This window comes from Vombatus ursinus, unplaced genomic scaffold (genome assembly GCF_900497805.2).
Source record: "Vombatus ursinus unplaced genomic scaffold, bare-nosed wombat genome assembly UNPS02009918.1, whole genome shotgun sequence".
Classification (NCBI taxonomy): Eukaryota; Metazoa; Chordata; class Mammalia; order Diprotodontia; family Vombatidae; genus Vombatus; species Vombatus ursinus.
The window spans coordinates 1,755,735-1,768,042 of record NW_020949696.1 but is presented as its reverse complement, the minus strand read 5'-3'; the positions used below and the strand labels follow the sequence as shown (position 1 = coordinate 1,768,042).

The 12,308-nt window shown below is 49.6% G+C and overlaps 2 protein-coding genes across 3 annotated transcripts in view; both read left to right on the top strand.

Moving 5' to 3' along the window:
* The window catches only part of ELL (elongation factor for RNA polymerase II), a 150,989-nt gene extending 146,243 nt beyond the window's left edge, over positions 1 to 4,746 (top strand). Inside the window, exon 12 of the mRNA XM_027853119.1 lies at positions 1,426 to 4,746. Coding sequence (XP_027708920.1) covers positions 1,426 to 1,542 — 117 coding nt within the window. The 3' untranslated portion in view covers positions 1,543 to 4,746. The remainder of the gene's footprint in view (positions 1 to 1,425) is intronic.
* A 4,519-nt stretch (positions 4,747 to 9,265) lies between these two features.
* Positions 9,266 to 12,308, top strand: part of ISYNA1 (inositol-3-phosphate synthase 1) — a 9,486-nt gene continuing 6,443 nt past the window's right edge. Inside the window, exons 1-4 of one of the 2 annotated variants that reach the window (XM_027853279.1) lie at positions 9,266 to 9,368; positions 10,058 to 10,228; positions 10,611 to 10,772; positions 10,877 to 11,009. In XM_027853279.1, coding sequence (XP_027709080.1) covers positions 10,115 to 10,228; positions 10,611 to 10,772; positions 10,877 to 11,009 — 409 coding nt within the window. In that variant the 5' untranslated portion in view covers positions 9,266 to 9,368; positions 10,058 to 10,114. Of the gene's footprint in view, positions 9,369 to 9,803; positions 10,229 to 10,610; positions 10,773 to 10,876; positions 11,010 to 12,308 lie in introns of both variants that reach the window. The other variant, XM_027853280.1, reaches the window with a different exon arrangement.

The window sequence follows — 12,308 nt, the reverse complement described above, 5'->3', positions numbered from 1 at the left end:
GTAAATCCTGTATAAAAATAAGAGGTTTTTTTCCTATGATTTTCTGAGGAAACTAGGGTTTCTTTGGTAAAAAGAGCTCCTTCTGCTGCCTGAGGGTCTGTTTTATGTGAAGACCCAGATTTGTAAGGGAATAGCAGGAAAATGAAGGAAAAGTTAAGCAAGCTCTCTTTTTGCTGTCCCAGCCTTCTGAAGGAAGTTATGAGAGACGGTCCTTGAGGATGGGAGCTGATGCGAAAGACAGTTGGTAGGAGTAGAGTCTGCTGGAAGGCACACTGGTAGATGGGGAATGCCCATTTCAGGTTGTAGGGCTCAGCCACTGACATGGTGGCTGTGGCCTTGGCCACCATGTTCCTCTTCTGCCATAAAGAATACTATTGCCTACCCTGACAAAAGGAGAAGATATTTGTGTCTCTGGAATCCTGCCTCAGCGCAAGGGAGTCTCTTTCACCAGAAGTCCTCAAGCACACACCCTTGTGCGGCGTCAGTGGGTATAAAGGGGCTCATGTTAGGACCTCCTCTGAGCCCCTTTCCAGCCCTGAGATGCCAGGACTCTCTGTTTTCAAGGGGCCCTTAAAGTGCAGTTCACAGATGGAGCTAAGAGGAGGTAATTCATCTCCATTTCCATAGGACCTTAGGGCTTTCTGTGCCCTTTAAACTTTTTAAAATTTTATTTTAATAAATGCATCATTTATTCACTTTTAACATTCATTTTTTAAATGTTCAGTTCTGAATTCTCTTCCCTCACTCACCCCTTGAGAAGGCAAGCAATATGATACTGATTATACATGTAAAGTCATGCAAAATATATTTTCCTGTGGCCTTTAAATTCATCAACATTGGATAGCTGCTGCATACAAGACACTTTCCTCGCAAAAATTTGATGAGGTGGGGAGTGTCCATATTATCCTAATTGGTGCATGGATGATTGTGCTGGACTTGGTGTCAGGAAAACACAACCACAGTTCAAAACTCACCCTAGACATTGAGTGCCTTTGTGACCCTGGCATCTCATTGAACATCTCAGTTTCTTCATTTGTAAAGTGGGGATAATAATAGCACCTACCTCACCGGATGAAATGAGATAACTCATGTAAAGTGCTTCACAAACTTCTAAAGCTCTCTCTCTCTTTAAATGCTGGCTGTTGTTATCATCATCATCATCATCATCATCATCATCTCTGTTTTAAAGGTAAAATGAGTTTCAGAGACTTGGTGACTTAGAATAATCCGAGAGCCAGAAGGGCCTTTGGAGGCCCAGAAGGGGTAAAGGGCTTCTCTGGGCCTGGCTGAGTTTGTCAGCTAGCCTGTTGTCCTCCCTGCTTCCAGACCCAAACTTCTCTATGGCCAGGAAATCTCCCCCCCACCCCCGCCCCGCCCCGACCATCACTGAGATGTTCTTAGTATTCTCTCCCTAATCTCTTTCAGACTAATACTAACTACAGCCAAGAAAAGTACCGTTGTGAATATCTACACAACAAACTGGCTCACATCAAGAAACTGATAGCAGAGTATGACCAGCGGCAGCTCCAGCCTTGGCAGTGACCTGTGTGCTGGGGAGCACTGGGGCCTGGGGTGGACTTGTGGCTGGCCGCAGCTCCCGAGCTGCCACTGTGCTGAACTGCCTCTTGCTGGGCCACAGGCATTTCAAGCTTCACCCTTTTGGTGTGTGTGGGGAACAGGGGAAGGTTTAAAGAAAAGAAAAATGTATCTATTTAGCAAAAAGTAGATAAATAAAAGGAAAACTCACTCATTAACTTGCAGAGGAAAACATGCAGGGGAACTCCATGGTTTCCATAGGATTGAGTGAGTAGCAGGTTGTCAGCCCCTGGTTGGGCTGCTTATGATCCTCTGGTTCTTCTGCTTTCCCCCCCAGGTAATGGGGGCACCACTGGGGGGGCGCATTTTTGGGGCCCAGTCACCAGCCTAAAAAGCATCTTCTTTATATGCAAGCTGTCTGGGCGCCTTGCACAGGATCAGCTCCTGAGCCCCATGGGTTGAGCAGGCGTCTCTCCAGCCATCTCACTGGGTGGTTTCTCAGAGGGCCCAGGCCCAGGGTTCAGCTTCATGTTTACTATTGGAAAATGCTCCTGCCGGCCCTAGGCCCTGGGAGACCAGTCCTTGGAACACCTCTCCTTTGGTGACTGGCACCTGTCTTCAGCCTGCATTGTGCGTGCTGTCTCCACTGTCCCAGAGGACTCTGAGATGTCTGTCCAACTTTTCTAGTTTTATATGAAGATGGCCAATTTTATTCCTTGCTAATGAGACGATGGTCTATTTTTGTATGAGAGAAAATGCATCTTTTCTAAATCCGTGCCTCTCCTCCCTTTTGGGCCAATGGTCTGGATCCCTTTCTTTTGTTCTAATTGCAGTATTACTAAATCGATAGTGGCATTATTATCATTATTATTATTATTATTTTGGTGATGCCCTGTAAAAAGAAATGCAAGCAGCTGGAGGTATATTTAGAGTTGGGGGCTTTGGTTTTGACCCCTTCCAAAGAAGCGGCAGGTCCTCAGCTCTTGGAACAGAACGAGATCTGGCTGAGATCAATTGAGTTGTCCATCTCCCAAGATTCTTGTTCCAGACTCTGAGCCCTGCCTTACAGGTCTTCAGGGAACCGCTGGGAACTCAGCCCTGGGGGCAGGGCCCCCACCTCCCCACCTCTGTTAAGTCTCTGGGCTTACCTCCTTAATTCCTTCCCTCTCTCTTTCTTTGAGTACCCCAAAGTATTCCTCCTTCCAGTCTTTCACCTGCTTGGTGAGGGTTTCTTTGCACTAGAAAGTTCCTTCTCTAGGGGAATCTGTTGCCTGGAAATAGCCCCTCCTTTTCCTTTGTGTCCAGCTCAGTTCCCCCAACTCCCTCCCTCCCTGACCTGGCACTGTACCAGATGGCCACCTGAGAAGCTGCCCCCCTCGCTCTTCCCATGTCCTCAGGCATGCCTGCTTCACTGGGGCTGCCCTTCACTGCGGATGGCTACTTGGCTATTTTGGGATTCATTCAGAGTGGTAATCTGCATTCTCTAGTTTCCCCAGATAGGAAACCTGCATTAGCAGGAGCATACCCTTCAGATTGGATACAGTCAAAACTGATAGTGGATTTCTGTGTCGAGCCCTCTGGCTGTCTGAACACTGAGACAGAGTGAACCTTTTCACAGTAAGCTCAACTCAATAGCATGTCGAGATTTGACCTGGATATGATTGAAAGGAGGGAGGTGCTGGAGTATCCAGCATCATTGAGCTGACAGTTGTCAGTGGAAGAGGCTGCTGCATCTACCCAACAATATCCTAGCCAAATAAACTTGCACACAGTATGCCAGAACAGCTGGCAGGCCACAGGGAACCGGATAGGCAGAGGCATCCTGAAGTTGGAGAAGGATGTCTTTTCCCCCAGATGGGCTTGCATTGAGGTTCGCTCCATGGCAGATGGCTCCGCTTTGAGGACTCCAGACTGCTTTCTTAGCACAAATGAATAGAATTCACTGAAGTGTGAGGGAACTTCCCAGACAGGCATGGTGGTGTTGAGAGGCCTTGTTTGAAAACTTCATGACCCCCCATGTTGGGGGCAGACCCTGATCCGGTGTAGGTTGAACCGGAGTGCTGTGGTCATTTCATAATTTTCTTTGGCAAGCTCTGACTGGTAGTACTAAGGTTCTGTGGTGTCCAAGTTCCCCTGGAGCAGAACCTTCCGGTGGGCTAGGTGGGCCTTGCCCACTGGGCACGGTACTTAAAGATTACGCCTGTATTTGGGTTTAGGGTAGGGTGTCCAAAGGGCACATCCCAGGCTGTAAGAAAGATTTGTGTTCAGGTACCCAGCCAAGGTCAGGGTGTGTCCAGTCATAGGCATTTGGGAGGTTGCTGCCAAAACAAGTTGTAAAGACAGGTGGTTCCCAGACAGCTGCTACTGACCTTGTTAGGGAGGAGTCAGGGGGCAGGGAGGATCTTTTCCAACTACTGCTTCCAAAGAGCTGGTGTCATTTGGTGGAAACAGGTTGACCTGAGTGTTCCTCCACCCTTCTCTTCCCCCTCACCCCCTTTCCTGAGACTGCCTGGATCACTTCAGAGCCTGTACCATATGGCTGTAGATTCTTCATGGAAGCACACTGACCAGCATTCACTCCCGCTCACTTCAGCAGGCTTTGGAATTTTGATTTGCTGTTGGGGGTGGGTGGGGTGGGTAACGTATATGAAAAGACCTTAGTCTTTCTACATCTGCTATAAGGATATTTTTGCAGACAGAGTTGTATACAGAGATTTGTCATATACATTTACATGTATATTCTGGAACTTAGAGAATTGGAATATAAAACAGAAATATTTAATGAATTCAAAACTGTGAGACCCAATTAGCCTTCAGTGACTCTTGCTTCATTTCTCTTTCAGACTGTCACAAGACATTGTAGTCAGACCTGCCTTTTTATGTTTTTTTTTTCTTTTAAGGGATTATGAAGCTAAGTTAATCTGTGCTATTTGGGTTAATATAAACCAGTTCTAGGTGATTCCGTATGATCTAACTTATTGATACTGTGTTTCTACTTTGTAATATTGTACTGTGGAGAAAACCGATTTTGAGCCATGGAGTTGGAGTTTACAAAAGCTTTCAAGTTTGCCAAAATGTTACAATTGAAAGGCTGCCTAGTCTTCAGCTTTCCTAATGTTTTCTTAAAGAGCTAGTGTCCTTTTTGTACACTGAAAAGGTGAATGCTGATTTTGCAACATACAATAAAATTCACTGTATTGAAGAGAAAAAGTTGTGGTTTAGTTTCTTATTTGAAACGCTGGAGGGGAATCTGCCAGCTCTTCCCAAGTGCCCTCTGGTGCCAAAAGCAGTTGTCTTTTGCCTCTTGAAAGGACATCAACTCCTTTCTTTCTCAACCTGAGGAGGGCTCTGGGCCCAAACTGACCATTCAGAAGTTTTAAGAACAAAGGGGAATATGTGCACCTTATCGGATCGAGAAGGGGCATTTGAATGTGATGGATGTCAGCAGCAGCAGCAGAACCTTAAGAAAGCATCTAATCCAACCTCCTTTTATAGTTGAGGAAACTGAGGCCCAGAAACAAGTAACTTACCTGAGAGCATAGAACAAGTTAATGGATGAAACCCAGGCTAGCACCCAGGTCACTTAAGCCCACAGTCTGTCCTGCTTTCCTAGCAGGGGCTTCCAAGCCTTTCTCGGGATCAGACAAAGCTTCCTTCTGTGGGCCCTAGTTCCTTCAATCTTTCCTGTTACTCCTGTCAGTCTTGCCACTAGGGTTAATCATATCTGCCTTCTAGCACCTCTCAGCTCAGTAATTCCTTGTTGCCCAGGGCCCATTGTGGGGCTTCCTCCTGCCAAGGCTGGAGGGCACAAAGAAACCAGCTAGAGGGAATTCTAAGAAAAGCCACAGGAATCATTTGTTGGGCTAGGAGTGGGTAAGAGCAGGCAGAGATGAAAAACTGAATTACCAGTGCTGGGGGGTGGGTGGGGAAGGGGGAGTGGTTCCCAAGATTTTTGGGGGTGGAGTGGGGAAGGTCACTGGAGAGCCAGGATGAAATTTCCAGAAATAGCTACCATTTTCCAGCACTTGACTGCTTACAAAGTGGTTTCCTCACAAGGACCCTTGAGGGGAAAGCCTTGCAGGAATTCTCCTTTTTACATGGAAACAAACAGGTTTAGAGAAATCTGGTAACTTGTATTTAGTGTCACTGTTTTTGCACCTGGCAAAGACAGACCAGGACCAGGACTCTCCTATCTTCATGCACGAACCCTGCCTCCATAAACCTTAACCTTTGCCCTTGCTATCTGCCTGGGCCCCCAGAGCCCCATTGTCGGTGAGCACAGCACAGCCAGATTGCTCATCCCAATATGTGGTGCCTTTTGCTTCCCACTCCCACTGCCATTGTACTTAACCTTTGCTTTAGAGACTGGCGGTCTTAAACGGAGGTGGAGTGCTGGTGAGCCATAGGGAAAACTTGGGATCAGCTTTTCTTGTCTCTTGAAGACCATAGCCCTCCTTTCTTCCTTAGCCGCAATTCTGGGGTCCTCTGTAAACCCTTAGAAAAGGAAGTTTTAAGCTTATGAAACTCATACTTGACCCCAAACAGCAGAACTGGGACCTAAGGGTAGAAGTTCCTGAGAGGCAGATTCAGGGCCCATTTATAAATATGTATATTTAAATATATATATGTGTGTGTGTGTGTGTGTGTGTGTGTGTGTATACATATATACATATATATTCAGGGCCCAACTTCTTAGCAAACAGCCATTGGAAAATGGGATAGGCTTTTTTTTGGAGGGGGGAGATTGAACTCTCCGTAATTGGAGATATTTAAGCTGGGGCTGGGTACCATCCCCCTTCCCCTCCCTGCCCTCAAAAGCATCCCTGCCTCAGTGAGAAGTTCCTTCAGATGACCTCTGTGAGTTCTTTCAGTTCTTCAGGAATCATGGTATGTTCACGTTAAGAGGGATAGCCAAGCTATGTGTGTGGCCTTGGGCAGATCTCTCTAGGCCTGAGTTTCATCTATCAAAAAGGTTAGCTTGATCTCTGAAGTCCATTGAATTTTGGGTATTCTATGATTTTCACATTAGTTGCAGGAATTGGGAAGCCTTCTTGGAAGTGATGGCTATTAAAGCTGAACTTTGAAGGTTGAGGAGGATTTGGTCAGTCCAAGATGAGGGGTGGGGTCGAGGGGGCATTTCAGGTAAAGGAAACCAGAAGCAAAGCTATGGAGAGAAAGCTTGGGGACGTTTCTAGGGGACAGAGGGAGTTTTGTCCAGTTTGTCCTGAGCCAAAGCTCAAAGGAGGGGAGGCTGAGGGAGATAAGGCTGGAAAGGTAGGTGGTCAAAGTCCTCAAAAGCCAGGCTTTGAGGCATTTGGACTTAATTCAATCCCCAAATACCATTCTAGGGGTGTTTCCATCTCCCACTGAGTTGGGCTAATTCAGACATGTCCTTTGGAGTTGGCTTTGTACTGATCCCTAGTGCTTTATGGGTTGTCTCCAAGGGAGGCCTGGAGTGGTCTTGGCTGTTGGGCTCCAGCCTTTCCTTACAGGAATGGGCTTGAGGTTCGCCTTTTTTAAAATCTTAAAAACCTCCATAGGCCCCGGAGGGAGCCGAGCTAGGTTAGCCCAGGAGTGGGTCCGAAGTCCCTGAGCCCTGGAGGCGCAGCTCCTCATGCTTATGAGGCCGAACTCCTCACAAGGTCAGGGAGAGGGAGCAGATTAGCAGGCAGCTGGAGAAGGAGGAAAGCTCTATTAGTGGAAATTTACCAACTTCCTGCCTAGCCCCTGAGCTACCATCCCATCCTGGGTGGTGAGGATCAGGCCGGAAATGAGAGGGGCTCCCTGCCCCCGAGCCTGACCGTTGAATGCCTAAACTAACATGAGAGCTGGAGGTCTTCTCCCCTCTCCCAGATTTATCCTTCTCTCACTTCGGCATTTGCCTGCTGTTGGAGGATCCCAAAGGTCAAAGATAAGCCTGAATCCTAGAACCAGCATGGTCCTGTCCAAGTCTAGTCTGTGGATAACATCTGTGCTTAGGCTGTGGCCTTGCACAAGTCCCTTTCCTTTGGGGACCTCAGTTTTCTCACCTATAAAATGTTGGACTAGTTTTCTAAGGTACCTATTTGACCCTAATAGTCCTTTTTCCTTTTCTCTTTTTTTTTCTTTACAATTCTGACTTGCTGTGTTCTAAGGTACCTTTCAGCTCTGTTGTTCTGTGTTCTATGTTCTGAGATCCCTTCTGCCTCTGAAATCCAGTGTTTCTAAGGTCCTTCCCAGCTGACATTCTACATTTTAAGGTCCTTTTCAGCTCTGATGTGTATTCTAAGATTCCCTCCCAGCTCTCTGAAACAAGTTGATTGATGAATGAGCATTGAGGAAGCCGATATTACAGGCACTCCTTGCAGTTAGGGAGAAGTTGGCACAAGTGTATCCCTGGGGAGGAGTTGGGTCCTCTGCCTGCTGAGGAAGGCTCAGCTGTTTTAGTTGGTTTGCCTGATGGACATCTCCCTCCCCCAGTTCAGTGGAGATAAAGCCTCCTCACTGGGCGCCAAGCCCAAAGGATGCTTACACCCGAGGGAGCTGAAGAACCCTTCCCATGGATGTTGCCTCCCTCTTTTCACTCCTCCGGCAATCACGGGTTCTCTTAAGGCTGAGGCTGGCACCAAGCACATACATAGTTGGTGCTTAATAAATGTTTGTTGTTTTGAAATAAAATGTTGAGTTATGTCCCCTCCCTCCACAACCCTTCTGACTTTCCAAAATAATCCACCTTTTGGGCCTAGGGCCAGTGTGGAAAGTTTTAGCCCCAAAGGCCATTTGTTTTCCAAAGCTCTCCGGAACATGGGTGGTGGATAGCTCCAAGAGGCAAGCCCCCACCCCGTTTCTGTGAGAGTATCCGCTGTTGCTGCCTGTGAGCGCCTGGTTCTCACGCCTGTTATCAGCTGCTGATACAGCACAGCTGAGGGTGCTGATAGCCCTTCCCCCTTCCCTCTAGCAGTGGCCAGACTCAGCAGACTGGTTTTGGGCTATCTGTCCATCCACCCCTCTCATACCTTCAGTGTCCTTTGTACCCTATAACAACTCTGGGAGGTAGGTGGTATTCTCCGCATTTTATTCATGGGGAAACAGGCCCAGAAAATGACTTGGATGTAGAATGTAGAGCTAAGAGGACCTTTGGGTGTCCTAGGTGTACAACTCTCACATTTTGGATATGGGGACACTGTAGACCCAAATTTCTTCCCCAAGCTCAGTGAGCCAAGAATCGAGGTTTTCTGGGCTCACCCCCCCCAATTTGGGGACATATTCAACATAGTTTAGTTGGGCTCGACCCCTGATGAGATGTCTTCCCATCCCCGGGTCCCCTTCTCCCCACTTGTGAAATAAGGGCAGTTTCCTTAATGCTCCAAGTTTTCTGCTCTAATGTTCCTCCCTGCCACGAGGTTTTGTGTGCTTTTCTTTGTTAGCTGTGAGGTTCAATCTCCATCTGCCCCATCTCCCCCAACTCTAACTAAGGAATGGGTAATTTAGCGAGCCCCTAGCTGTGTGTGTGTAGGGGGAGCTTGATGGTGGTGGTAGGAATTGGGCATGTTCCGGAGTAGGCATTGGAAATTTGGGGGCGAGGGTGTATCTGCGGGGGGCTGGCCGGCCATGGGAGCCGCTTGGCGATGGAAAGTTTCGGACGGAAGGGGTTGGGGGGGTTGGGGGCGGGGCGGAGCTGGCCGGGGCGGGGCTGGCCGCCTTTTTTCCCTGGGCCCCGAACTGGAGCCGCCCCCGCGCGCCCGCTCACTCGCCAGCCGGACCCCAGAGACCTGCGCGTCCCATGTACCCAGCTCGGCCACCAGCCAGGCCGCCGCCACAGCCGCCACCACCAGCGCCTCGCCAGTCTCCCGGTGAGTGGGAGCCGCCGCGGGCAGTCAGGGGAGACCTCTCCCCAGCCACCTGGGGGACCCCGGAGTCCGGAACCTCGGCTGCCCAGCAGTCCCCCTTTCGTTTACCTCCTGTTTCTTTCTCTCCCTCCTCTTTCTCTCTTCCCTTCTTTCTCCTCCTCTTTCACCTTTTCTTCTTTCCTTCCTTTCTCCCCTTCTCTCTCCCTCTTCCTCTTCCACATTCCTCTCATCCTACTGCCTTCTTCTTCCTTCTTTTTCCCTCCTCTTCCTCCTCCCCTCTCTTCCTCCCTCCTCTCTCTTTTCCCCCCCTCTTCCTCATTTTCCTCCCATTTCTCTGTTCACTCTCCTCCTCCCCCAAACCTGTGGGGGGTGTGGCCTGACATCTCTTTCGTCTCCCAAACCCCACCCCCAAGCACCGAACTCTGTGTTCTGCCCTAGGATACCCCAGAAAGAACATCCTGTCCAAGCTCTTTACCTTGTAGGGGAGTGGTGCTGGCTGAGCCAAATCGAATCGCCATCCTGCCTACCCAACAAGCTTGCTTTGTCCGAGTGTACCCAGCCCTGCCAGGACAGGGTCACCCTGTCCCATCCATTGCAGGACTGGACAGGCCAGTCTTGAAGGGGCAGGGGTGGGGCTGGGAGGGAGGCTGGGGTCCTTGTGGAAATGAGGCCAGTTTCATCCCCCCCTGCAGGCTCCAGTCCCCCTGATATCCCAGGTAGCTCCCAGGACCCCAGAGACAAAAGTGGAAATGGAAGAGACCTTTGTGGTGGAGAGCCCAGATGTCACCTATGGGCCTGACTTCATCCAGGCCCAATACATGTACCAGACAACCCGGGTCAGCCGGGATGGAGGCAATATTAAGGTACCTTGAGTCCCTTGCCTCCCACCTGCCTTCTTCCCGACAAGGCAATAAGTCCCAGAGTTCCTTTGGGAGGGGCTGTGGGAAAACAGGGACAGCAAGAAGCACCCTGGGATGAACTGGGGCAAAAGGTAGGATTTGGAAGGGATGGGGAGGGGGGGCAGTTTCCAGGCCTAGAGCCAAGAAGTTCTAGGCTAGGTTGTGGAGGGTGGGGGGAGGCAGGGAATCCTGGGATAGGTTAAGAAATATCTTAGATCTTTGGAGAGGTATAGAAATGTATGGAGTTGGGAGGGAGGGAGGGAGGTGACCCAGGTCAGAATGGGGCAGAGCCCTAAGATAGGCTAAGCAGCTCTCCCTGCTTTCCCCCTGCTCCCACACGCAATAGGTGCACCCTATTTCTACCCACTTTACGTTCCGTACTGAGCGGAGAGTGCCCCGATTAGGGGTCATGCTAGTGGGATGGGGTGGAAACAACGGTTCCACAGTGACAGCAGCTGTGTTGGCCAACCGACTTCACCTCTCCTGGATGACCAAGACTGGTAAGAAGGTAAGAACTTTAGCTGGTGAGGGCTGAGGGGGTGGGGGACAAAGACTTGGGGGGACCTGGGCTTCAAGCCACTCCTCACCCTCCCCGCCCCGCTCTACCAATAGGAAGCCAACTATTATGGTTCCCTGCTGCAAGCTGCCACAGTAAGCCTGGGCAGTGATGACCATGGCCAAGACATCCACGTTCCCTTCCGTGCCCTGCTGCCCATGGTCTCACCCAATGACATTGTCTTTGATGGTAAGCAAAGAGGGGATGAAACTAGGAGGAGCAGGTGAGTCTGGGAAACCATAGGGCCCAGGGATGACAGACATGTCAGCAGAGGTCTGGGGGGCAGTCCTAGTATAGGGGAAAGAGCACAAGAGGGGAAATCAGGAGGCCTGGATTCTAGCCCAGGCTGTGCCCCCAAGTTATCACTGTGACCTTGGAAAGAGAAGCTTATGAACTCCTCCAGGTGGAGGGGCTGGAAGAACTGGTCCTTTTTATGTCTTGGGCCACTAGTGTCCGTCTCCTGCAGAAGGCGACCTGGTGAGCTGTAGCAGCTTTAGAATTGGAGACTGAGGACCCAGGCTTAAATCCCCCCTCTCTGCCACTTGTTACCTGGGTGACCTTGGACAAGTGACCACCTGTCTGGACCTAAGTGTTACCATCCGTAAAATGACAGGGTTGACCAGGTTCTTTTTGGCTCTAAATCTGTGACCCAGTGGTCCATTTCTCCAAGTGCATCAGAATCAAGGACCCTGAGGTTTCCCAAGCCCCGTTTCTCTTACTGAGAGATGGGAGGGCCAAGGCTCACCTAGTTGGGGGCTCTGAGATTACAGAACCCAGAACCAGAGCGAGAAGAGGCTTGAGAACAGAGAATATTAAGAGCTGGGAAGAACACTAGAGATCGTGGGACCATAGATGGAGAGCTGGACGGGACAATCGAGACCAACACGTCCAACCCCCTCATTTTACAGATGAACAGATTGAAGCCCAGAGAGGTTAAGTCAAGTGACTTAAGCTTAAAGTGATCCTGGGGTCACTAGTTCAGTCAGCCAGTGAGTGTCTGAGGTGGAATTTTAACCTAGGTCCATCCTAACTCCAATTCCAGTGTCCTCTTCATTATGCTACACTGCATAAATGCAAGCCCCTCATTTGTGTAAACCCCCCACCCCAGCCCTAATATTCTGTGTCCTAAGGCCCTTCCCAGCTCTCACATTCTGTGTCCTAAGGGCCTTCCCAGCTCTGACATCCTGTATTCTAAGGGCCTTCTCAGCTCTGACACCCTGTGTCCTAAGGTCCTGTCCAGCTCTGACACCCTGTGTCCTAAGGGCCTTCCCAGCTCTGACAGCCTGTGTCATAAGGGCCTTTCCAGCTCTGACATCCTGTGTCCTAAGGGCCTTCTCAATTCTGACATTTTATGTTCTAACGGCCTTCCAGCTCTGACATCCTGTATTCTAAGGGCCTTCTCAGCTCTGACATTCTGTGTTCTAAGGGCCTTCCAGTTCTGACATCCTGTATTCTAAGGCCCTTCCCAGCTCTCACATCCTGTATTCT